At 42.7% G+C, this 27297-nt stretch overlaps 1 protein-coding gene across 1 annotated transcript; it reads left to right on the forward strand.

Moving 5' to 3' along the window:
- The first annotated feature begins 786 nt into the window (after nt 1-786).
- mast3a (microtubule associated serine/threonine kinase 3a) lies at nt 787-27093 on the forward strand. The gene is made up of 27 exons (XM_041948268.1): nt 787-1201; nt 3894-3982; nt 5251-5323; nt 7370-7390; nt 7614-7692; nt 10551-10708; nt 13197-13272; nt 13543-13752; nt 14979-15080; nt 15648-15780; nt 16199-16284; nt 16521-16606; nt 16951-17159; nt 17378-17516; nt 17740-17872; nt 17957-18122; nt 18299-18400; nt 19028-19150; nt 19840-19952; nt 20125-20306; nt 21082-21203; nt 21283-21471; nt 21939-22162; nt 22583-22705; nt 22929-23065; nt 23420-23604; nt 23698-27093. Exons 1-27 carry the CDS (start codon nt 1116-1118, stop codon nt 24567-24569), a joined length of 4218 nt encoding a protein of 1405 aa, XP_041804202.1. The 5' UTR covers nt 787-1115; the 3' UTR covers nt 24570-27093.
- Nucleotides 27094-27297: the final 204 nt, after the last annotated feature.

Raw genomic sequence — 27297 nt, forward strand, 5'->3', positions numbered from 1 at the left:
GATGTGGCTCTACAGGCTTCATCAGACTGTGACCTTCAGCACCTCCAAGTCAAAGGCCACAGTTGTCTACCAGAAAACGGTGGATTACTTCCTCCAGGTTTGGTGTCAGCTACTGCCTGGGATGACTTCAAGTGTCTTTGGGTCCTGAAGTAAGGAAGTCTCCTGGGTGCCTTCCAGAGGGTAGATACAGAACAGACTTGAGGGATTATATGCCCTCTTATTATTCATGGGAGTGCCTTGGGATCCCCCAGGAGGAGTTGGAACATGTTGCTTTTTAGAGGAATGTCTGGACCACCTTGCTGAACCTGCTGCCACCACGCCCAGAATATGCCACAGAAAATGATAGATAGATAAGTCCATTTTTATCACAAACAATGGATGGGTTTTAAAATGTCAGAGCACAGCTTGATTGCTTATGAACTGGTGCCCGACAGTTCTTGAAATCCATGAAAATCACATGAGAATCTCAATGTTCCGCGGTGACAAAATGCAGCATTCATGAGACCTCGTAAGTGTAAATTAGATGTGACTTCCTATTCTCGTTTTACATTTATTGATTTTTGAAAAATATTAAAATATATGTATGTATATAGGTGCGCATGTTTGACTGTCGACATTACTGGATTTTCTTCATGTTTCAGTCTTCTGTTTGTCGCCGGGTGTTTCATGCGTTGTAGAGGTTATCCAAATATTTCCGACCGTACTTGAAGGCATCATTAGTGCCTCCTCCCTCAGGCGCGTGCTGATGCGCCTGCGCGGTGCGGCGTCGCTGCTGGAAAGTTTTTATCACTCTTGTATTTTGGCGAAGATATCACTCGTTAACGTCGCTTCCAACGGAAGACCGACTGTTTCGGATATTTCACTGGCAACAGAGAGAAGGAGCAGAGCGGACATGGCCGTTGCAGTCGCTCATCACCACCGAGCTGCCTTGCCGTGGGTCTGGGGTCAGTTTGTACCGAAGCTGAATGGAGTTTCTGCCGTTGGACATTGCGTACTGGCCTAACCACCACCAATAATAACAACTCCAGAGGAGAGACTGTTTAACACGATGCTCCCACTTTAACAAGAGGACCGTTCTCATATCTGGACTGGATTTGTCGGTCACCACCATCACCATGTCTGACCAAAACTACTATTGGACCGTGTTGCCGAGCTACAAAACTAGTTTTGTGACTGGGGCCATGATGAAAAGATCAAAAGGGTAACGCTAACACATCCTGTTTATGATAGCAGACTAACCGATTGTGCGCACAAAAGCGATACAGGCTTGACTAAACTGCCGCAAGGCGAAAACGTCTGCTCGGCCTGTGGTTGTCATCAGCTCCCCGCTGAGCTGTGCCATTCAATGTCTGACAAACGGCAATTTGTTGAACGCTAATGTTGAGCTATTTGATTCACAGCACGTAAACCCGACCCCCCACAGTGTCTGCTAACGTTATCAACGTACAGCTTAGATTGATAATGTCACAGGGGCGTCTGTGATAGCCGACAGTGCGTTACTGTACAGTATGTCGGTTACATCCGCCCCAGTTTTTGTTTCCGACAGAGAAACGTGGCCATTGTAGAGTGTTGTGTATGTGAGCAGACTGCATTGTCTGCTGCCAGCTGTCGCATACAGCGACACTGAAGTCCCCGCGCTGATCGATACCCTGATGTGCTTAGTGGGACTGTAGTGCTGTAAATGTGCGTTTATCTGTGAGGTGAATTTAATCAGCCCTCACAAAGCAGAGCAGTAAAATGAGCCTGTTCGTGCCCGGCGTGTCTTTGCCAATCAGTGAGATCATAGCGACCTTATCGTAATTTATGGTATTTTTATTCGCTTCGTCGTGACCCCAGTGTTTCCAATATGAATTGTTGTGTTGTGATTCTGGCACGGGCATGCATCAGTTATAGCTCCTGTCAGAGGCATTAACGGCGTGACCCATTGCTTATGCGTGAAGTTAACCTTTGCTCTCGTCTTTTAAAGTCATGCAATATAGTTGTTCTAATTATTAACAGGCCGCCGACGATATTCTGTCGAGTATCAAACGGTCCACTTTTTCCATGTGGATCGGGAACATGCTTAAGTCCTGTAACATATTCAACACAGCGTGACATTGAATGGAGCTCAGTGAATAAATGCAGCCCTTCACCATCAGCAGACATGTGAAACATGCAGGCCCGCATCTCAGTGGCCTACATTCATCATGCTACATGTCTGCCTGCAAGCTCCTTACAAACCACTATTGTTAGTAACAGATATGAGAAGCCTTATCACTGCCAACTCATGATAAACCTCTCGTTCCCATGGTGTGATACAGTGACGCTGTGCCTTTTTTGTGGGTGGGGGGTATGTATTTTCTGATGAAAGTAAAATGGTGCACACTCACATTGCCATTCTGTGGTTGGTCTGTCGTTGAAGCAAAAGTCAAACATTTATTGGCTCTCTCCTCTCTGTTGCTGTGCCGTCTCTTTTTGGGTTGGGGGCCACAGTATGCTGCGTGAATCCGCCTCAGCACCGACCCAGAAACGTCAGGCTCTGTTGTTGTCTCAGCCCCTCAATTATTTTAGGTCATTGCCAGAGAGAAAGAGAGATGACATCGACATCACTAGGAGGAAACATAGGGCATGTTCGGGATTACATTTAGCCTTTTATCAGGGAATGTAACAACTAAAAAGGATCCCTACTTATATACTGAACGAAGCCTCTAGCTGGCAGAGTGGACACTAGGCATGCAGAGCACTCCTTGCACCATATATACACATACAGGACGTGGACAAAAGAACATCTGAACTTTAAAGTAACTGCATCATAATTACCCTGACATCTATGTGGGTGAGCTGTGCTAAGAAATGCCACTTAATATCTGCCAGCTTTTAAAGCAGTCTGCCAGTCACCACTTTTACATGGGACTTTTAAAAAGAAAAGGCTCTTCTTAAAGGAGCTCCAAAGAATTGAATGGCTGACTGAATTTGCATTTTAAAAAAAGCTGCGCAGCAACAATCATATAAGTTAAACACTGATGCCAACCAGCGGCGCAGGCGCAAAACCAGCTTTCATCAAAGCGACACAAACGAGACGTTGTAGGGTTTCTTTAGAAGAAGAAGAAGCTTGTATCCAAAGTTACATCGACTGCTGAACCTCTGACTCTGCGCAATGGAAAAACAATCTGGTCATTGATTTTCTCACAGATAGATCAGTCTGTGTTGTCTGTGTGTGGGTAAACATTGTGTTCATCCATGGTGATGGATCTTTAATGGTATGGACAGTATGTCGTGGCATGCATAGCTATGTCACGGTACTCACTGGATCCACTTTTTGCGTCGTTGTATAACAGCTAGACAAAGCTGTTTTAATAGGATCAGGTGCTCCCATTAGCACATGCACTACTCTTTCCAGATGTTTCCCATATTCTCACATGAAAATAACCTCCAGACATCATTGGATCATCATTGATGCTTTAGTGGTACACCTTCCTACATAGTCCACTTTTTATTGTTCACTGGATATTATTTCGTGTTACGTATTTTTGTTAACTCTGTAATGTAGTCGGAAGCACTTTTATTCTCTTAAATGTAACAACATAAAATGCGACCTGTTTAATTAGTGCTTACACATTAGCCTAATAAAATATACAGGACATCCTTTCTGTGTGAGTGTGTGTTTGTATATTTACATACAGACATGTTTGTAGCTATGCATGCATGTTTATATATAAACACCATGACCAGTATTCATTAGTTATCAGTGTTTTCCTCATCACGATCAACAGCTCAAGTTTATAGGTCGACCGTGTTTGCCTGAGGTGACTGTTTACTGCGCTGATAAAAGACACGTGTGAATGATCGCGTAGGTAATTGCATTGCATAACCAAATGTTTTCCCTCTTCTGTTTTGTTTTCCTCCCCTCGCAGTTCCCGTAACAACAAGAGAAGGAGTTTGGCGGTCGGGACCCCGTCGCCCACTCTGTCACGGCCGCTTTCACCACTCCCACTTGCCACAGGTACTTGTGTGTTGTTGGTAGTTGTATATCTGCTCAGCTCAGTGTGTGATATTGTTTTGGCAATTAGGTCAGAGGCTCATTGCACTTACTTTACTTAGATGTAAACACAAGGAAAACAGAAGCTGGTGAAGATGAAATGAAGATGTGACGGTTCGTCTGAGGAGGGAGACCACTACATTGGCTTTTTTTGTCTAGTATATGTGCCTTTAGCCTCGTTTTTGATGCTGTAAGTCATAAGACTAGCAGTGATTTCCCTCTGGTGTGTTCATGGTGGTGTTTTTCTTGCGGTTTGATCATAATGTTCCCACAGTATAGTGCATAAGGCATACGGCAGTTTTCCTCATGATGATATTTTTCATGTAGCTTCCTTTAGGCTACTCATTCCTTGTTCAGCTGCCTCAGTTGCCAAATGGAGACTCATTCATTCTCTGCACCCATTTTTTTTTTTAGTGACTCAGGGTGTGGGAGTGCTTTGCCCTCAGGGGCTGGCCTGAAAACCCTTCAGTGACCCTTTTTAAAAGTATGTGGTGTGGTGGATAGTGGTGGGTGATATGGCCCAAAAATAATATCACAGTTTTTTAGGGTATTTCTCCAATAATATTTTTGACTATATGACAAAATACAGTTTGCCAAAGATTCGGTGATACTATGCTGAGCCAGTGTAGTTTGTCTGCTTGGCTTAGAACTGACAATAGCTGTTGAGCTCTCCCTGTGGGATTCTGTCTCTTCTCATACACCACTGGGTGCTTCTGCTTCAAGTGGTGAAATAAGTTTGTTGTATTGCCCTCTTTTGTTGTTCTCATCACGCTTCATGCATGTAACCATGGTTTGTTTTACATCTGGTCTTTTGTAACCAAACCACTTCCACAATACTGTAGTTGCTCCCCTTTTTGGAACTAACACCTCCATCATGGAGCAGGTAGCAACGTTACTTTCACTTTCAGCTGTGCTTGTTGTTGCTGTGTGACATCATTAAAAATGATATGGATGGTATCATGAACATTATGAAACCCCTTGTGGGGGCCTCAATGACTCCCTGCTGTCTACTGAAACTAGGCAGGGAAGAGGCCAAGTTAACTTCTGTGGGAGTGTTCCTGTAATTAAGATATTTGATAGTTTCAGGATGAACTGTGAAGTAAAACCAGTTGCAAACTGTTCAAACAAGAGGTTCCAGTGGAATGATTCAACATTTAGATAGTCATATGCATAGTTTATTTCTGCTTCTACTCATTTTTAAAGTTTGCAACTGATTTTGTTTGCGTCTTCAGCTGGCAGCAGCCCTTCAGAAAGCCCCAGAAATGTCTCTGCAAGCACCTCTGCCAATTTCCAGTTTGCCCGCAGGTAAGAATTAAGTCAAACACTTTTGTTCCCTACCAAATACAAAAACTGGAAAATTGGTAAGACTGATAAAATGCAGTGCAGATGCCTCCAAACAACAGTGGATAAATGCATATTTTCATATTAGTATAAGTACCTTCCTGCAAAGATGTGAACTGACGAAACTGCAGACAACTTAAATTGATAACATGAGAAATAAAATATATTTCCTACCAAGCCAAACCTTAGCCAGAGCATGAACATTTCTACTCTTATTTTAAGCTGAAGCCAATAAAACCATACTATACTATACAATAACTTTAGAAACTTGGTTTAGACAAAGTAAGTTGTATGAATAAAGAACATGCCCTGGCTTGTTCTCTATTGCCCCAGTAGTGGAAATGATGCAATGGAGAAGCAAGCCTGACCAGCTGAAAGGCCCCAGGGCCACTTGCTGGACATGGGTCTTGGCATTTGTGAAGCCAATTAAGGCAGCAAGTTGGTGCACACACTCATTACTCAGGGCTGCTGTGATTACGGGGGAAAATTGCAAAGCTTGCCCTCTTATCACGCTTTTTGCAACTGTGTATAGAGTCACTGGGATTTAGAGGAATAGTAGGTGGATCTAGCATCCTCATCCAGCAGCAAAAAATGTTGTGTTGATTTTGGGCAAAACACAAACATGTAGGCTCACTCTGAAGGAGATACTTAAAAATAGTGTCTGAGATTTTAGTGTACATATGAGATGTTTGAGAATAGGCTGTATCTGTCTTACTGTATGTGCATTTATGCTGCTTATCATCATGTGCTATGAATTAGCATTAAATGTTGCGGTGCAGTATGGCACATTGCACCATAATCTCGAGGATGGAGAGGGGATGTCTGCTGATAGAACTGCCTTAGCACGAGCCTGCATGACTCATCTAAATTTATTGAGATTTTTTTAAGCTGCCAGTGTGGAGACGGATGCTGTGACTGCACTTTTGAGAGCTCCACTGGGTCTATTTGTTATTCACACAAGCTGTGTAGCCTTGTTGTTTGTGCTATGATTTTGACATGTAAACATGGAAGAGCCAAACATGCAATAGATGGCACTCCCGAAAAGAATGAATAAGTCTTTTAAATGCAAATGAAGGAAAAACATGATAAGGAACCATCTCAGGGTGAGGTATAATCGTTTAGCTGCAGCTCCCTCATCACCACCGAAGAAGCTTTTGTTCAACCTTGGGATGTGAGGACTGCCAACACGCTGGCCCACAATAGTTTTTTTCCCTCTCATACCCGAGGCATTGATTCTAAAATCGATTTAAAACCTTGTTTTTAATCTTAGCTTCTATCCTCTTAAGCCTCCCAGGACCTCAATACGACAACCTAGTATCAGTAGTAAAGGCGTTTGATAACACATAGCGGATGACATACATATTGGGTATGAGCCGATGAGAAAACACACACATCTAATTCACCTGACTAATCCTCAGATCTCAGTCCCACTCGGAGCAGAACCGTCCAATTTCATTGTGTCAACCCTGATTTGGCTCCATGTCCCCAAGAGCTGGTTTGTGCGAGAAAACATTTGACCGTCTTTGTCATCACAGATTGAATCAGTGAAGGAAACTGGGCCACGTCCTCAGAGTGCCATATTGGATGGAAAAGTAGGGGGAATGTGGAAATAGAGGCACAGTTACAAGTGGAAATTTGACACGTAAAGGTTGAATTCTTTTCTCTTTGCAGTAGCAGTACGGGTGGGTGTTTCATGGTGTATGTGTAGGTGATCGTTATGGGTAATTTTTGTTGGTATATGTGTGTTTGCGTACAATGAGTCACAAGCTAAGTGCTGCAGTGTGATAGCAGCTTGGCAGGTGTTCAGTAGTAGTAGTAGCAGCAGCAGCAGCAGACCACCACTGGCTGCGAGATGTGACAGCCACGGTGCTATGACTCTGACAGCCAGACTCACTCTGTCACTATCATTAAACAGTGTTTGTTTTCTTTGTCACTTTGTGTCTCTGCCTGCCCCCCTTCTTCTCCTCCTCTCGCTTCCATTTGTGTCATCCATTTTTTGCACCCGTGTAGCCAACTGGCCCGCACCGAAAGGTAAGAAACTGCCAAAGTGGCATTTTCTTCTTTTTATCAATGCAGTTTCAAGCATCACATGTTATCGCTTTAAGCTTGCATGAGAAGATAGTTTAAAAGGTGAGATTTGCAAGAGTGAGAGAGTGAAGCTTTGAAGATTGTTGTCAACAGGATATGTAGGTTTTGTGTGTGCGTGTGTTGGGAGCTACCACTGAGCACCGTGTCACTGTTTTGTTTTCTGCAGAGCGGATGGACGGAGGTGGTCTGTGGCGTCGGTTCCCTCGTCTGGATACTGCACAAATGCACCCAGTTCATCAGTATCTGTAAGCTGAGTCTCCCTCTGTGTTTCTCTCCATGTCTTTATTTCCCTGCAGTCATCAGTGTCAGTGAGGTCTGTTTCTTTTCTTCATCAGACATTCAACCTCTTTCCAACCCACTGCCACAGGACCATTTTGCTCCTTGTGTTACTTCTAGCCAGCGTATCAATCAGTATATGGGGCTGCAGTGTCTTGTAAACTTATGGTGCTGACTGACTGAACTGTAAGTGTTAATGCCATGAGATTACACACAGTTTAGGAAATAAATCCAGGCGAAATCCACATCTTTGAATCTGAAACTCTCACCCTCCTGTAGACTTGAAAAGGAGCTGGGAAAAGTTTGTAGAGCACGATGCTCCAGCATGTGCAATATAGTGAACTAATTTACCTGATCTGGGGCTCAACAGCATCGTGTGTGGATTTAGAAAGAAGGACTTAAAGGTTTTTCTCACAAACACAAACTAGAAGGGCACTGGGAGAGTGCAGACCTCTGCCAAGGCCGATAGTCCTCTCTTCTATGAAATGCAAATCTGCAAGTGCACCAACTTTATATGTCTGGACATATTTCTAAGACCATTGAAATTTCACGTTTGGATTTGAATAGGAGTGATCAGTTTAGGTGCATGATATGTGTGTATTTCCGTGGATTTCCATAGCTATGCTTTAGTCTGAGAAAAAAGCGTTAGAATTGTGGGTACAGTTCTCACATGAAACCACTGTCCCCAAGTTTGTCACTATTGAACTACCAACTACTGGATTTTAAGGTGGATGGCATTTTATCCACTAGGGCCAAATGTCCCATCTCGCAATGTTAATGAGAGTGAAAAATAACTTGTGTATCTGCCTGTGATTCAGATCCACTCCAAGATTTGATGTGTTGTTCCTTGGCCCATGCTACAATCTGGCACCAGGTTTTGTGAAAATCTGGCCAGCAGTCTCTCCTTAATCCTCCTGACAAACAGACAAATGAACTGATTACGCAGCAGCAGAGGTTTGAGAAAATTCTTTGGCTGTTTTCATGCTTTTTCTGCCATGAAAACTTGTCTCTGTTGGAATCAGTCGGATCTGCCGTGGATCCAAGCTCTGTTCTTGGTGAAGAAACAAACTGCTTACTTTTTACAACCATTTTCCAAGTGTACAGGGATCATCTGCTGCGCATTTAAACTCAACATGTCAAACGGCTGAAATCATTTGTTTAACTGCTGCAAGTAAAGAGACTGAGTGCGTTCTCACACCATCACAACACTGTTACTAGACAGTCTGGTTGACCACACTTTCTGCAGCCAGTTGATTTATACAAAACAGCTGACTGGAGATGGATGCTGTATCCTTTAATGACTCAGCCATAACAGGATGTCCACTGATGATGCATCTCACCATCATCAGCCTTTTATCACTCTTTCCATTGTAGACAGGAAGTAGGAATGAATCCTCAGTTGCCTTTCCCAGAGTTTTCCTAGAATGATTTATGCAGTATAGATACAGTGTTTTTTAAGTATATGACAGTCCAAATACACGACATCTTACTCTATGTGGTGTGTTTTTCTGGCTGAATTAAGAAACTCCTTTGGAAAGTTAATAGTTTACCTTGTGACCATCCTTATTAAATAAATGACCTCATAACAAAATGATTTGAGCTGTACTCTGAGTAGTACCTCTTGGCTAAGGGGAAAGTACAGGAATAATAAATCTTATCACTAAAATAACATGGGTCTTGTTGAAATGTGTGCTTTCTTTCTCCTGGATGATAACACAGACAAGTAGGGACTGTACAGCATGTCACATTTCCTCACTCAGCTTTTCCTTTCGGGAGAAGTCGAATGCAGTGAGCGCGCCGTGCTGCCCAGCTACACCCAACAGCTATTCGTTGATGGTTTCTGTGCTGATTGTCTTGAGGTTTTTTTGTCTTGAAAGTCATTACAGAGACTGAAGTTAGCCGTTAAAACAATACGCGTCTCCTCTGTCACGGCTGTAATTTTGTATGGCCAACCACATGGCTTGGAGACGGTGAGGTCAGCCCTCCCTGCACAATGCCCCTTTCAGGCTTGCTGTCAGTGAGGTCTTTATGCTGCTCTCACTCGCTTCTGACACGTCTCGAGTTTCCTCCTCAGGGTATCTTTCTGTCCCGCCTTCTGTCACTTATTTTCTTCCTTGCTCTTTTGCTCTGTCGTTATTCTGTCCGTGTTTGCTTTTTTTCTGTTTTCCTTTCACTTTGCCTGTCTGTTAGGCTCCTCTCTTTCCTCCGGTCAGATGAGCCTCTCTTCCCTTTGCTCTTCCTCCAACAAAACCCAAGATCCTGGCCAGTTCTCATAAATTCCAGGCTGCGTGTCACACGTTTTGGCTTGGAAAGAGAAAATGAATGCATGCATGGCCAGCACAACAGCCGTTGCTGCCTGCCTCAGGGCATGCTGCAGCAGGAAAGAAAAATCCTGCCTTAGGAAAGCAGAACACTAAAGCTCACTGAGTCATTTTTTAACTCTGGAAAGGGATTTATGATGTTTTACTTCACTGCAGGATGTCCTTGTTAATTGTTACATCTAATTTGGATCTATAGTGGAAGATGAAAGCCTTTAAGACTGAGTATTTACAGGTTAATGAGTGAATCTCAGAGAGCAGTGGTGTGCATCTCTTATTAGAGGAAGCTTGGTGGTGGTGTTTTCATCAAAGCTGTAGAAGCACAGCCTGACATGGACACAAATGTGCAAAAGCAGAAGAAGTAGGAAATAAGTTTGGGCCATTGATTGTATTTATTACATAAATAAAATACATTCCAGCACACTGACCTCTGTATACTATTCTTTTCCACGTTTCTTTCTTTTACTTACCCCATTTCTCTTTACCCCCTCTGGACTTTTCTCTCCCAGTCCTCTTCTTCCCAGGAGTTATTGCACCAGTTGCCCTTTCAGCCCACGCAAGATGATCTCCACTTCCTGTTCAAACATTTCCGGAGCACGGAGAGTGTGGCAGACGAAGAAGGAGCACACTCCACGCCCCCTGTCAGGCTCCGCTCACGCAGTCTCAGGTATCTTAGAACAAAACGCCCCCGATGTACAGACTGTTTTTGTCACACAAACACTCCTATAAAACTGCACTCCACCAGGAGAAGTGATCATCTTATCTTACTTTGACGGAGCCACGCCACTCCTGGCTAATGCTGTGGGTTAATGATAATGCCATGAGGCCTGGTACTGGTCCACCGCTGCTTGCGTTGCTAATTTATGAAACAAAATATTTTAATGCATTACATCCTGTTGTGACAAGGTTTGAAATAAGAAGTGTGATTACTTGACAAAAGTGCCAAATTTATGCATGTCAGTATGCTAGCAGTATGATAACATTTCTTGTGCTCGTAAGTGTGGTGTTGTTTTCCCAAAATGCAGTGCACAGCAGAAATGGAGGAGCTATTCACAGCTAGTAAAATTAAAATCTCAGCCTTACCCTTGAGCTAGTGTGGCTAAAATGTGGTCCAGCCCTACTGTGTTAGCTAGTTAGCCAGGCTAACCTTCCTAGCTGAAACAGCTCATGTAAGCCTATAGTTCAATTGGTAACTGATTAGCTAACCTGTTAAACATCAATGCCCTGAATGTGAATGATGATGAGGAGGAGGAAAAGTTATGACTGCCATTTGTATTTTGAACCAAAGTTTCTTCTCTGCCATTACAATTTTCCTGTTGGCTCACATCTACTTGTCAGTTCTTTGGCCCAGAAAAGAGGTATGGCTAACCATAACTGCAATGTGATGCCGTGCTGCTTTTGCTCCGCTGTGCTTGGAAAATTCTGCGGTACTAATTGAAGATGCTAGCTGTGGAGCTCATATAAAGCCTACCACCTCCGGAGGCTTAAGGCATACAATGAGCAGTAGCGACAGACACGCTGCACCCTGTGCAATTTCCCTCTGTTACACAGCTGCGCACCCAAACATGGATTTAAAATAATTTTATGAGAGACAAAATGACCTGTTAGCAGTTCTGCAGTCTGCAAAAAGCCTGCAGTTAGCATAAGTGTGCTACTTTAGTTAGTAGCAGAGCTATAAACAGAAATGTCAACAAGCAGTGTCACATTTGGTAAGATTGCTGCTCAACCTCAAACCGAGAAAAGTAGGCTTAATGTTCCGAAACATCTTTCGCAGCTCTTTATATATAATGAAGGATGGAAGGATCTGAAGATGGTGGGATAATTATTTCATGTGGCTCTGGAAAAAACCCCCTCTGTGCTGGTTATTAGTGATCCCCTGGATTAGAATGTAGCATTTCCTCATCATTTAGCATCGCTGCCCTTATTAAACACTTAAACAAGCGCTCTTAAACCGCTCTAGTGGTGGGGAGTTTTGAGGTTGCTGGAGACTTTTGTAATGGGCTGTGGAGGGTGTTGGCAACATCTTGATGTGGTTGTTTTTTTCTGTGACCGGTCCCTGCCTGTGCATCTGAATTTTCTAGTTGCTCTTTATATATGTCCACTGTGCTAGGTATGCAGAAGTGTTTTTTTCTGCTTACAGGGAAGAGGTCATTGTCCTGACCTGAGTACAGTAATGTTTTTTATCATTTCTTGATTAAAACATCTTAACACCTGAAAATGTGAAACGGTTCCGTATATAGTCAAGTCAAATGCTAATAATAAAAGTTCATACATATCAAAGATACATATACATCCAGCAAAGACGCACTTTCTTTCTGATGGTTTGTAAATTGGACCACAGATCAGTTGCTTACAGATGGAACATGAGATTCCACAAACCCTCTAATAATTTCATCAGAGAGAAAACCCTATTCTTTTAATTAACTTATGTAACGCTATTAAAACACATCTAAATTGCTGCACATATTGACTATGGAAATAGATGACTGACAAGTGTCTATGTGGCTCTAAAATAGCTCCTGAGGGTGTGTGAAGCATTTCTTACTGGCCTCAAATAGTTCCCAAGGGGTTAACTGTTGCTATTGCCCTCAAATAAAAACCACTGCTGTGCAACTGTTGTGGTTACCCAGAAATAGTAAAGAGCTTGTCACATGTTGATATTGTTATTTGTAGCATGTGATGTATAGGGGCACCCAGGGTGGCTGTTTTTAACATTTGTGATGACAGTACATTGATTTGTAATGTGTATAGACGGTTTTAAAGGTGCAGTCTTGTAACTGGAGCCCTGTGCACACAACAGATGTGGTCACGGATACTGCAGATGAGAACCTGATCTGAATCACATTAGTGTCATTTTCAAACATGTGAGGTGGCCGTAAATGCTTGTCAGTCAGACGTTTGCTGTTTACAAAAGTTTTTAAGTGTGTGTTTGTTGATTTTAAAAGAGCACATAAAACATACATCTGTAATGTTACCCTATCTATCGCATCCTCCATCCTCTGTTTGCACATGAGGTCCTTTGTTTTAATGTGATTCAAATTTAGCATTAAAGCATTATTACCTTTATCTTTGTGAAAGTATGATATGATCTTTACTGCTACGTTGTATGTCTGATCTGTTTTTCTGTTTTTCTCTTTGACCTGGTTTTCATCCAGTCCTGGACGAACCTGTGGAACATTTGACAATGAAATTGTCATGATGAATCATGTCTATAAGGAACGCTTTCCTAAGGTATAGTCAGTACTTTCCTTAACCTTTTTCTTGGCTTCTCTCTTGATCTGATCTGTACTTGTAAAACACCTTCAGTGGCGCAAATGCATCTCCATGTGGTCTACAAATGTGTGAATTGGCTTTTTTACACATGGAAACCAGGACAGGCGGTTTAAACGCTCCTGGCAAAGTCAAAATCTTGCCTCACTCACCTGTCGGAGACCAGCTTTAAAGAAACTGTTATTGCTGTCACTGTTTTAAATGAAGTCTTCCGTCTTGGTTGTTTCCCAGGCGACAGCCCAGATGGAGGGTCAGCTGCTCGACATCATTGCGGAGTGCTCCCCAGGCACTGCTCTGCCCCTGGCTGATGGTGTGCTGGGATTCATTCAGCACCAGCTGGTGGAGCTCGCCAGAGACTGTCTGGACAAGTCCCAGAAAGGCCTGGTCACCTCCAGGTACTTTGTGGAGCTGCAGGAGAAACTGGAGAAGCTGCTGCATGAGGTGAGTGTTTCTCATCTTTAAAAAAAAAATGTTTTTCCTTCTTGTTCTTGGAGACACAGTTTGTTCCTTTTTTTCCCCATCATTATTTAGCCGTTGAGCCACTGTTTGTTCCCTCTAAGACATCGTCAGTGGGTTTCTGATTGTTGCTAGCTCAGATATCCCTCTGGGACATTGCATGTTATACTTCAGCCTCCCTTGGAACATTGAATTGAAACTGCCTGTTTGATTGGCGCTGATTCCAGTTCACTGGCCAGTAATAGTGCTGTCATTTTATATTATTACAAAGATCTGTGTAGTAGTGAAGTCTTTGATTATATAATGATTTATTACATAATCTTTCCAGCAATTCCACAATTTTCCTGCAGGAAATGCTGCCTGCTGCAAAACAGATCACAGCCTCTGCTGCAGACTGAGACCCAGAATGACCTTCTATTTTTAGTCAGAAAGTTGGATAAATTAACATCAACTTCATCTTTTTTAGTAAGGGTGCCACAATTAGTTCGGTCGATGCGGTGCCTTCTTGTGTTCATTCAGTAGTTCAGACACTGCACAGTGCAACAGGGGTAGACATTATTTTGTCTATAATTTCCACTAAAGCCACATTTCTATAATTATTCTTTCATCTTGCCACAAAAATAATTTTCCAGCTTAGTAAGAGTGTATTTTAAGCAAATGGTCCCTACTGTCACATGTTAAAATGTTTAAATTTTCCCCTGTGCTTGCTCGTTTGCCACTGGAATTTTAGTTGCTGTTTCATAATGATTTATTTCTGAAGACTATACCTTTTAAAAACAAATCTTGTAGCAGGTTTTACAGAGAAAGAGAGAGAGCCTGTTACAAACTATCAGCTGACTAACCTGAACTCTGTCTGACATCACTCTTTCACCACATCTGAACCACAGACTCTGAATCTGCTGTTTGACCAAGGCAAGGCAATGTTAGACTAAGATATGAGACAATGAGTTTGCATGCGCAAGTATTTTCTATTATTTATGATTCTATGAATCGAGGCAGCGAACAGAAATGAGTATTGATGCAAGATGCTGAAATACCAGCTCTGATCCATTGAATCACCAACAGATAATGTAAAAAGATTAAATGAATGCTGAAAATAATATGAGCCAGACCAAAGTGCAGACAGCCTCTGTGGATGAGCCGTGCTGCCATGTGCCAATTGGATTAAGTCACAACAGTAATCCATCATCCTTTTGTCCTTTGCCGATCAGGCGTACGAGCGTTCAGAGAGCGAGGAGGTGACCATCATCACCAAACTGGTCAAGAAGATTCTCATCATCATCTCCAGGCCAGCCAGGCTCCTGGAGTGTCTGGTAAGGCTCACTGGGAGGCACAGTAGTGATCATAGGTAAAGGAGTGACGCAATATGAACGTGACGCTTACCAGCTTAGAGCCTCGAACAAGGTATCAGTCCTTCCAAATGCAGATTTCACAGGTGAGTCACGCACAGATGATATGGTGTAATGATAGTTTTTGCTGTAATAATAACACGGTTGCATGTAGGAATAAACCAGCAGCGAGTTTAACTTGCTGCACAGGATGGTGATTATAAGCCATCTAATACTGACGGTAGATGTCTAGCTGATTATTTAGGTCCTAAAATTAGCCCAGATATTTATCCCGTTCGCTGTACAAGTCAAGGAGAAACAAGCTGGGTTCACTTTTTCAACCCTTTTCTTCCAACTCTGTCATTACATTTCAATTGTGTTTCCTGTGTTTTTCCTGGAGTATAATTTGTGTTTCTTGTACAACACTTTCCTGCTTTATTGTTGTGTTCTTTGTAGTGAGTGCTGTTTTGGTTTGTTTTGGTTTAAAAAAAAAAGTAAATTATATTTAGAATACAATGAAACCACGACACGTCTTTACTCTCTTTTCTCCAGGAGTTTGATCCAGAGGAGTTTTACCAGCGTTTAGAGGCTGCAGAGGGTCAAGCCAAGGTGGGCCAGGGCATCAAGACTGATATTCCCAGATACATCATCAGCCAGCTCGGCCTCACCAGGGATCCTTTGGAAGGTGATCTACTTTTCTAAGATTAATATTTTGTCTAATAAACTTTTTTATGTAGGTGTTTTAGAATACATTGTTTCGGATGACTTGTACAGTATGTTTGGATTGGGTGTGCATGACATGGACTTGTCGCCATGATTAATCAGAGAAATATCTCCATCAGTGTATTTATTTTATTCAAGTATTCAAATATTGCAAATCAAAGGAGTTAATATTGTATTAATTCCAAGTCAAGTCAAATGCATGTTCACTATTTTACCATCATACAGTATATGATTTTATAATATAATATAATATGAGAACTACATGTCAGCATTGCTTTCCCCAATGACATTGAACAGAGGAGAGCACAACCATTTTAACTGAAAAGCCTGTTGAGAGAGACAGAAAGAGAGTTTGAGCTGTGTTTCTGCTGCGGTTACAGAGATGGTCCATCTGGAGCAGACGAGTCCAAGTCACAGATCAGCCAGCAGAGACTCTGATGACACTGGAGAGGCAACATCCATACAGGTATAATGTGACTCAGAATAAACAGTGACGGGTGAAGTAATCTTTAGGTAATGGCAGCTGTACTGGAGGAATGTAAAATGTCATGAAGTAAGTTTAAGTTGTTAATACAGGCAGACAGAAAGCCTTCACATTATTACAATCAAGTCTTGAAGTGCATGGATTCATGCCTTTCTGAAGTAATGCAGCAACTAAATTCCTGTTATTTTCCTTCTCTTTTTTGGACATGTGTGATTCAGAGCCGAGCAGCCTGCACCCCTCCTCGTAGGAAACCACTGGAGAGCGACTTTGAGACCATCAAGCTCATTAGCAATGGCGCCTATGGGTGAGTAAGACAGACTCCTTTGTGGCCGTTCAACTGACTCAGTCTCTTTGTGGACACCGCAGAGAGCCCAATAAAAGCGGAAAAGAAACTAAAATGAGGATGTGTTGTTGTAGTATTTTTGTATTTACACTTAGGATTTGTCTGGGCAATTTCATTTCAAGTCTGAACTGATGTTCACTCGTAAGTGACACATATGTTTCCTCATCTTTTTTCTCGCCTTCTATTCCTTGTAATATCTCTCCCTCCGTACCTGTCGATCCCCTGATATACCCTCCGATCCCCGCTCTGTAATTTTCCCCTTTTCTCTTCTTTTGCCCTCTTCTCTCCCTTTTCCTGCCATGCAGGGCTGTGTTTCTGGTGCGCCACAAAGAGACCCGACAACGTTTTGCCATGAAGAAGATCAACCGGCAGAACCTGATGCTTAGGAACCAAATCCAGCAGGTGTTTGTGGAGCGAGACATCCTCACTTTTGCCGAAAACCCTTTTGTGGTTTCTATGTTCTGCTCTTTCGAGACGCGAAGGCACCTCTGCATGGTCATGGAGTATGTGGAAGGTAAGGTTGGTCAGAATTGCCCATGCATACATATGAAAATGATATGTTTTTTTATTGAATGTTTTTTGCCGGGAATATGGCACACAAACTGCATTGATCGTACTTTAATCTGTTTCCTTATAGTCTTTTTATGCCCACCTGCTGTAAACACATAAGGCACATTGGCACACACATTCAGAAAGCCTAAACAAAGCATCTCACTGTGTTTGCTCTTCCAGGTGGAGATTGTGCCAACCTATTGAAGAACATTGGTCCTCTGCCTGTGGACATGGCGAGGATGTATTTTGCGGAGACTGTCCTCGCTCTAGAGTACCTTCACAACTACGGCATCGTACACAGAGACCTCAAACCTGACAAGTGAGTCCTCATTTCACATTTTTTGTTTTTTCTATCTCAAGTACTTTAAAGCTTTCATCATTTTTAGACCATCATCTTTCAAAGAAGGACAATCTTTTTGAAGTTGGAACAGAATTTTCAGAAACGTTCTGCCTTTGATATTTCTAACTGAGTCTTAGATCTGTGTTTTGGAAGAAGTGATTTGATGTAACATGAAACATTTCTGTGTATCCTTCTTCTGTAGTTTGTTAATCACCTCCATGGGACACATTAAGCTGACAGACTTTGGGCTGTCAAAGATTGGTCTGATGAACATGACCACCAACTTGTATGAAGGACACATTGAAAAGGATACCAGAGAGTTCATTGACAAACAGGTTCGTCTCTTCTCCTCTCACCTCCTCTTTTTCTCGTCTGTTGTGGTTATGACCTAAGCTAACGTCGGTCTTTGCTCTCTACAGGTGTGTGGCACTCCAGAGTACATTGCTCCAGAGGTGATCCTGAGGCAGGGCTACGGGAAGCCGGTCGACTGGTGGGCTATGGGCATCATCCTTTATGAGTTCTTAGTGGGCTGTGTGCCTTTCTTTGGAGACACACCAGAACAGCTGTTTGGTCAGGTGGTCAACGGTAAGAGAGTTGTCACAGACAGATTTTCTATACATAAATATTGCATAATACAGGTTTAATTTTTAAATTTATTTTAGTCTTGGTCATCACCTCAAATTTTGCGCTTCAGTCCCCTGGGCTGTCCAGATGAACTTAAATCCCTTCATTGGATCACTGGTATGTGTTTCTTGGTCCAGATGACATCATCTGGCCAGACGGGGAGGACGCTCTGCCAGCCGATGCTCAGGATCTTATCACCAGACTGCTGAGACAGAGCCCTCTGGAGCGCCTGGGAACAGGTCAGTGGCAGTGTGACTGATGATGAATGGGTGGACAAGGCCCTCTGGAGTGTAGCCTGCTGGATACCAGTTTACACAGCGCTGTGACCTTCTGTGGGCCAAGAAGAGGCACAAACAGCTTTTATTGTCAGCGTAGATCGTTACATTTTTGAGGGCCAGCTATGACGTGGGAGATTTCATTAGAGAGAGATTGTCAGTACAAGTCGGATGTGGAGAAATGATAACTTTTAAAATAAAATGTTTAAAGTTGCATTTAAAGACAGCGTTTTAGCACTTATGCTAGAGGTTGAGCCATTTTGTGGCTTTATCTGACAGAAGAACAAATAAAGCCTTTAATGCTTACGTCAAAGCTGTGATCATGCAGGTTAATAGTGCAACATTTGTAGTGAGATAGAGCCATTGTAAACAAGAGCTGAACAGTAGAGGACCAAGCTGTGATAACTGGTCAAAGCGCATGAGAGGAAAGCCATCTGTCATTTCACAAGAAGCAAAGTGGAAGAGATATTATGGTATCAAAGAAGACTCTGTTCATAAATTGGTTAAGGAGTAGCTGTAAAGCATCCCCAAGATGAGCAGACATGCAAGTCAAACCTGTTTGTCTGATTTATTTTTTTTTTTCTCCTCCAGGTGGAACCACTGAGGTGAAGATGCACATGTTCTTCCTGGGTCTGGACTGGAACGGCCTCCTGAGACAGAAAGCTGAATTTATACCTCAGCTAGAGACTGAGGACGACACCAGTTACTTTGACAGTACGTGATAGAACAGCTAGATTTATGGACACACACACACACACACACACACACACACACACACACACACACACACAGAGGCAGTGCCTTTCATGATCTAGCATGGACTCACCTAACTGCAATACAAATATAGATCTTTGTCTGCACTCACACAGACAAACCTGGACACACCTTTGTTCGACACACATGGGGACACACTAATATTACACTAAGTCAGAATGTTGATGATTTTACTGTAATGCCTGGTGGTAATATCAATTACAATAAAAAGTGTAACCCTTAATATTAAGGTACACATATTCACCATTAATTTGCTTATTACCATGCATATTCATAGCATATTGGCTCTTTACTAGTCATTAAAAAGCACTTATAAATACATTATTTTGGGGGTTGGGGTATTAAGGGTTAAGTTATTTTGATTGTAATTCATGTACAACAGCTTCCTTTCTTTGTATCGATAAGCAGTAAGTAGGAGGTTATTTATGAAAACTTCTAAATCAATAGTTGTGGAATATGGTCATACAGAACAAGGCATTAAAAGTACTTTATAATGACTCATACAGAACCAATGTGGTATTAATATGCATGCCAATAAGCAACTAGTTAATGGTGAATATGTACACCTTAATATAAAGTGTTTCTGTCATCAGTTCTTCATTATTCAATGCACTGTGCGTCTCTTACAGCCCGATCAGAGCGCTACTGTCACCTGGGCTCAGATGACGATGACGAAACCAACGATGATGAATCATCTCTGGAGCTCCGACAGTTCTCCTCTGTGGCCCACCGCTTCAGCAAGGTACTTGTTACTGCTCTGCTCTATGGTCTTCACCTGTGTATGTGTGGCGCTATTAGAAGATGTATCTGACATGAATAACTCTTCAATTGAATAAAACATGGGTGTGAACTCTCCGATCCTCCAGGTATCTTGATTAAACATTTATGTAACCCATCTTCTTCTTAAACTCAAGGTGTACAGCAGCACCGAGCACCTGTCCACCTCCACGCCGTCCAACCAGAGCCTGTCGTCATCCGAGCGAAGCCACAGTGAGGAGAAGGAGGAGCGATGGGAGGGCAGGGGAGTCCTCTCCCCTGGCGATGGCTACAAGCACTTGGCTGGTGGGGACAGGAGGGCAGATGGGCACAGGGGGAGGTGAGAGAATGATGTCCTTACTATGAGAGGAAAAGAATTCCAGCCAGCCTTCGTTCTAGCCTTGTTAGCCATAAATTCAATGAAAAATGTGAGATGGAAGTGTAATGTTCTGAAGCACTTTATATTCAGAGCGAGCCATTTTTAATGTGATATTAAAAAGAGACTTTTTGGTTTATACTGTGTATATTAAATCATTCTAAATGATAAACACTGCAACTTCAACCAGCTCTGATCCTTTCTATGTGGACTTTGTGTGTGTGTTGAAAGGGGTTTTCTTAGTACGCTTGAGCAGTGTAAAAGGTCAGGTGAAGGCTTTCACATTGCTCATAAGTGTGAATGGTAGTGTCAGGTTTCCTGCTTTTCTTTCAGTGCATACTGGGAAAGGCTCCAGGTCCCCCTATGACCCTCTATAGAGTTTACTCTTCAGACATGAAAGACTGACATAAGCTGAATCGTAGTGTTTTAGCAGATGAAATTAGCATTTTAAAAATAATGAATAGTGATTAGAAGGTAATGTTTCACCTCAGAATGAATGTAACCAAGTAATTACCACTCGAGAAACATACCAGAGCTCATATGAAAATGTGATACAAACTACAACCTATTTGTGTATAAAACTAAATATTTGTTTTTTTTAATCTGTTGTTGCTTTGTTGGAAAATCATTGTTGTTACTCATAGCTTTACATAAATACATCCATTGCCCAGATTCTAATAGAGATTCTTCATCAAGTTTTTGCTGAAATCCTGCATGTTTACTGTTTCTTCCCTCACAGCCTGCGTCCTCGTGCTTCGTCCAGCTCATCCCAGTCAGAGCGCAGCGCCAGCCCGCTGGTGATGAACAGCACCCAGAGCCTCGACATCATGCCTCGCTTCGCCATCTCTGCCGAGGAGGAAGGTGAGACCGACAAACACATTGTCCTTTCTCTTCTCCTTTGGTTTTGCCAGTGCTGACGCTCTGTACATCCTGACTCTAGACGGGATGGTTTCCAACCTGCGGCGCATTCGGCTCCGGAGCAACAGCACGGGCACCAGGCCGTCCTTCCGTAGGGGGGCGTCCCGACGCATCGCCCACCAGCTGGAAACCCCGGAGAAACCCAGATCCCCAGCTGGCAAAGTCCCCAAGTCTGCCTCCGTCTCTGGCCTGTCCCTCATCATCACACCAGGTAGACAGGTTCATAATAAAGTCTTCAAAATGTAAATGGATTGCAACTATTTTTGTCACACCCTAGTTCCCATTGAAGCTGGTTTAGATATAGATTCACTTGCTCGGATTCCAGCCATAGTCATGTCTTTTGGAGGCAGGACTGTCATCTGTCTGTATTTGCTAAGATTATTCATGTGTTTACAGTGCCCTCTACAGCCTGATGCTGTGTAAATTACACAAAAACACACAATCCATAAATACTAATACTATGGCCAAGATAATAATATGACTTATCAGTTCTTAACTAAGAATTATACATAGATTAATTAAAGTTAATTTTTAGTATTATTGTTATGATAGTTTGTAAAAGTAGTTTTTATCAAATACTGAATGTTGTAAAGTGTAAGAAAATATATGTCAGAAGTAGAAACTATCCATAAATACTCATCTGATGACCTTTCTAATCATCTTCCTCTCCTGATCCAGATGACTCAGCAGGACCTCCTACCAGCCCCAAATCGTCCTTGTCCCTGTCGTCCAACCCCTCATCCAGAGACTCGTCCCCCAGCCGGGACCTCTCTGTCAGCATCAGCTGCCTCAGGCCCCCTGTGGTCATCCACAGCTCCGGCAAGAGGTTCGGCTTTGCGCTGCGAGCTATCAGAGTCTACATGGGAGACAGTGACGTCTACACTGTTCACCACATGGTCTGGGTACGTGTCCTCATGTTAGGTGTAGCTGGTGGTGTTAGTCATGTATGAAACATTCTGCATAGTCAACAGATTTACAGTGTAATTATGAAACATTAAAATAAGAATATAAATTACATTAAAGCATTAAAATAATTTCATGGTCTTGAGATTTTACTTTTTTTGCTGCCTTTAAGGCCATCTAGTCACATGACAGTATGTACAGTAGTCAGCATGGCCAAAATTGTATGCATTTTGACTTATCTAATGCTGTGCATGAATGTGTTAGTGTTCATACTTGTTATTTTGTCACTGAGTAGGTAAACTAAAAACATTGGTTATAATAATTGCATAGGTGAAACATTGTCAGTCATGATAACAGCTGATTAGATGGTTGCTTGACCAGTAATTTTGATCAAAGCTTGTGTGTTTTTGTGTCCACAGTGTGTTGAAGAAGGCAGTCCTGCACACGAGGCAGGATTGAGGGCTGGTGACCTCATCACTCACGTCAACGGGGAGTCGGTCCAAGGACTCGTTCACACTGAAGTGGTGGAGCTCCTGCTCAAGGTACAAGGATACCTTGAATTTTTAATATTATTTCTCTGCACACACATGTATTTTTTGATGATCTCTGTTATTACATTGTGTTTTAAGTAAGGAAAAATCTAAATGTGTTGCTGGTTCTTTTTTCCCAGCAAACATACTTTCTGTAAACCATAACATATTCTCCTGGGAGAGAGACTGAATGCCTGTAAATATAGTTGTTCAGCTAATGATGTGTTTTCAACAGAGTGGTAACAGGGTGACCCTGCAGACGACCGCACTGGAGAACACTTCTATCAAGGTGGGCCCTGCCCGAAAGGTGAGCTACAAGGCCAAGATGGCCCGGCGCAGCAAGAAGAGCAAGAGGAAGGACGGACAGGACAGGTACGTGAGGGGAGAATGAAGTCATATCTGCAGCGTTGCTGTTGGAACTTTTGGAACTCCTCTCTGAAGCTTAGTATTAGATGCTTTGGACTAAGATCGCACCTATTTGTTGCTTGACCTTAAATGGCTCATTCATTACTCAAAAGAGAGAGATGCACTAATGACGCTTTGATCAAAATTCCAGTAATATCAATTAGAATGTAATGGATTCATTTCTTTAGCTGTTACTTTACCTCAGTGCTTAATTTCGGCTCACTGAGAGGAAATCTTTGTGGTCGAGTAAGCAAAGCAAAGAAAGCAAAAGAACAATATTATAGACAAACACACACCTGACACTTCTCACCTCTTGTGCAGCCGACGACGTAGCATCTTGAAGAAGCTGTCGAAGCATACGCCTCCTCCACCCATGCAGAGCAGTCGCAGCTTCTCTTCAGGTTTCCACCAGTCATCTAGCGACAGCCTTTCTGGCTCCCCCACACAGAGTCTCTCTCCTGGGCCTTCCACACCTTGCCGCTCCCCTGCTCCTGATCACTCTGGAGGTGAATGAGGATGTCATGTATCATTTGCGTCCCAAAAAGGGAGCTGTCGATCTCTATGTGTCTTATTTCTGAACTGTTTTATTTCTTTTTCAGATTCAAGTTCTTCTCCTTGCTCCAGCTCACCTAACTCGCCTGTACCACAGGCCCGTCCCAGTTCCCTGCATGTCTTGGGTCGTTACACCAAAGCTGGTCGCTGCAAGTCCACCAGCAGTATCCCTCCTTCACCGCTGGCTTGCATCCCACCTCCTCAGCCCCTCTCTCCCCAGTGCTCTCCATCGTGTCTCCCCAGTCACCCCAAGTCCCTACAGGGTTTCCATGGAAAAACATTGTCCCCTCCCACTATCGCCCGCCACTCTGTGCGTCCCCGCAGTGCAGAACCGCCACGCTCACCACTCCTCAAGAGGGTCCAGTCGGCAGAAAAGCTGACAGGAGGAGACAAGACAACAGGGGGGTACCATGGAGATAGGAAGGCCTACAGCACCCGCCGCCACACCATGGAGGTGCCACTGTCGGAGGGGGAGGGGCTAGAGGACATGGAGGGGGACACCGCCACCGGGTTCGTCTGTGTCGGTGAGCACGGCCGTCAGGGGCTGTATTTAGGAGGGCAGAGAGGCCACCAGGACATGGCCACTGGGGGCAGCGAGCACCACCGCGCTACCGCCTCGCCACAACACCGCGGCAGCAACCACCACTCCAAAGAAGTGGTGGTGATGAGGAAGCTGGCTCTATCTGAGCGAAGGGACTCCTTCAAGAAACAGGAGGCCGTGCAGGAAGTGAGCTTCGACGATTTGGAGGAGAGAGAGGCGACGCCGAGCCCAACGCTTCCCGCCACGCAGCCGAAGGCATTCAAGGCGTCCTGGATCAACTCGGCCCAGTCAGAATCCAGCGTGAAGCTGGAAGGAAGAGGATCACAGGGTACAACAACACCGCAGAGAGCCAAGTCAAGAGACAAAGAAGGGTTTTAGCCTCGTCACAATGCAAAGGATAATAGGTCAACGAAGAGTGTCAGTCTGGCAAGTGAAGATAAGTTGTTGACCTGCTACTGTACTTACATTTGAAGTCCTCGCATGTGTATCCAGAAAACTGTGACCAAGTCCCAATTCATCACAAGCAACTGCTTGAAGACAGAAGAGCAAATTAACATCAAAGCTCCTCAGTAATATATGCATCCTGCAACACTGTTAACAGAATATTGACAGCCAAACTATGTTTACTTCCAAGTTGCTTGTTTTCTCATTTGGTTCTCAAATCACTGTGGCACCTGGAACTGATGTATTTTGTAAATATTTTGGTTTTAAATGAAGAAACTTATTTATGACTTTTTATGCTCATCTTGTTTTTTGGTTGCTGAAAATGCCTTGGATGCTTCAGCTGTTCTTAGTTCAGGAAGCGCACAAAAGAAAAGCCACACAAGGATTTGTCAGTCTGGTTTTACAGAAGGTGCAGAAAAGAGCAGGTAACATCAGTCGATATCATACCATTTGTTTTAATACCTCAATGCCTGTCTAGAAGTGGGTGTTGTTTCGTGTTTAGATTGGGTCCTTGAAACAACTTACTAGTGTTTGTCCTGCAACATAAAATGTATTATACGCTTGCAGACACATTCTGTGCTGCCTCTCAGTAGAAATGTATCATACAGATTGCGGTGGTGACCGCTTGGACTCATCGATCCCAAACACAGGCCTTGTATAAACATTTTTAACAGACAAAAATATCAACATCTCAATATTTGGAAGTAAAGCTGAGGTGCCAAAGCATGGGTTAGCCATTGGAAGCATTTTAAAAAGAGGTACTGTAGTTGTACATAAGAAGCTTCATGCATGCATGGGCTCTTCTCCCACTTGCTGTCTGTCTTAAAAAAAAACTGCGTCAGTGCTGACACTCCTCTAGCGGTGGTTTAAACCTGATCAACATACAGGTGTGTAGATTAAGCTGTTGTCTCTGTCTTCTAATGCCGTGTTGAATCAAGCCTCCGTCCGGCTCCTTACAAATCTAGTCTAGCTGATGTGTTTGCACAAGTTGTAGTAGCCGTATAACAGTTAGAGCACATTTAAATTTCAGGACGATCTCCTTCTCTGTGGGATTCAAACATTGTACAGTGGATGCAACAAACAAAACTGGCTCCCTTGGCTGTTTTTTTTTTATGTGTGTTATGAATGAATGTTTACATTTTAGTGCAAATATGTGTTTGGACTTGTTGTTTCGTTAAATTATTATGAAAAAAAAAGTGAATGACAGGGAATTCAACCGGAGGCCCTGAGCGGATGAAGGAATGAGTAGAGGTGATTTCTTTTTGTACATTTTGATATGGAAACAGTCTTGTTGCAGTACTAATAACCTATGCTGTTGATGTATATTGTATAAACAATGGTGGACCTTATAACAGCTGTTGGTGGTGTTTTTTTGAAAGTGACCTTGTAAGGGTAGATGGACTCATTGTGTAATGTCACTTCTGTGGCAGAGTCTTGATCTCATGTTGTGATCAGCCTCAAAGGATTGTGCATGCGTCACATCCCAGTATAATATTCCCACAATCTTGCAGCATATTTACATTTTTTTAAACTTCTTAATCTCATCAAAAAGGGCCTTGAATTCTTAAATTGGATGTTCAGTCACCGTTTTGAGCTTTAAAATGAGAGTTTTGTCTGGAGATGTGAACATATGGGTTGGTTTTTCAGTTATTTAGTCTTTAATTTCTGATTTTGTTCCCGTTTTGAAGCTATTTTTCGTTGTTCAGGAACTGTTTGGATCAGCAACCAAAAATTGCTTCCAGTCTTATTTCAGATGAATTTGTTAAACAGGAGAAAGTATTGCACCTGTGCTCTTAGGTTTTATGAAGGCATACATTTTTTTTGTGATTTGCAGCATTGAAGGAACTGTTAATGTGGGAATTTATAATGGACATTTAGCACATACCTAGCCTTGAACAGTGGTTATAGATTGTGGGAATTCGAGTTAGAAGTTTGTTCGTTGTACTTTAGGGGGAAAAAATGTGTCTGTAAGATTTCTCACTGAATATCTGATGCAATATACATCTTGGTATGTTAATAGGATTTGATCTTTTTATCTCGTCACCCTACCAAACCACGATAGTATCTCTTGACCTTAGGTTGTACCATCATGTCATTTAAAAAATTTTTTTTTTTTAAATCAAAACTTCATGTTGTCAAGATCTCAGCACCAGCGGTTGGGCATCACACATCAAAATGAAGCATCACAACAACTCTTCTCCTCTCTGTTTTTGCCTCTGTGTGTGTGTGAGAGAGACTTCACACGGGTGCTCAGCTGTCGTCCTCCAAATATTCCACACTTGTTTCGGTGTGTTTGTGTGATAAAGTTGTCGCTCCTTGTCCCCTAATGACAAACTGGCCTTTGTGGAATTCGTACCATGTGGGTATCTGATGCAGACTGGTGTGACATTGTCTGTTTTTTTTATCGTTTTAACAGTGCTTGAAATAAATGCATTGCAAAGGGACTACAAAGTCCAGGACTACACTGTGTGTGCACTTGTCATTTGTCCCTCATACGACAATATTTGCAAACTTGTGGCACCATAAACAGTCATAATGTTTCTTTGGTGTTGTGGCGGTCAGGTATGGCACTCAAGCTACACTGATCAACACATATAAACACTACAATGATTACTTTGTTATAATAATACACTAGATATGACAATATTTTTGACTACACAGA

Source organism: Chelmon rostratus, chromosome 12, assembly GCF_017976325.1.
Source record: "Chelmon rostratus isolate fCheRos1 chromosome 12, fCheRos1.pri, whole genome shotgun sequence".
NCBI classification, from domain to species: domain Eukaryota; kingdom Metazoa; phylum Chordata; class Actinopteri; order Chaetodontiformes; family Chaetodontidae; genus Chelmon; species Chelmon rostratus.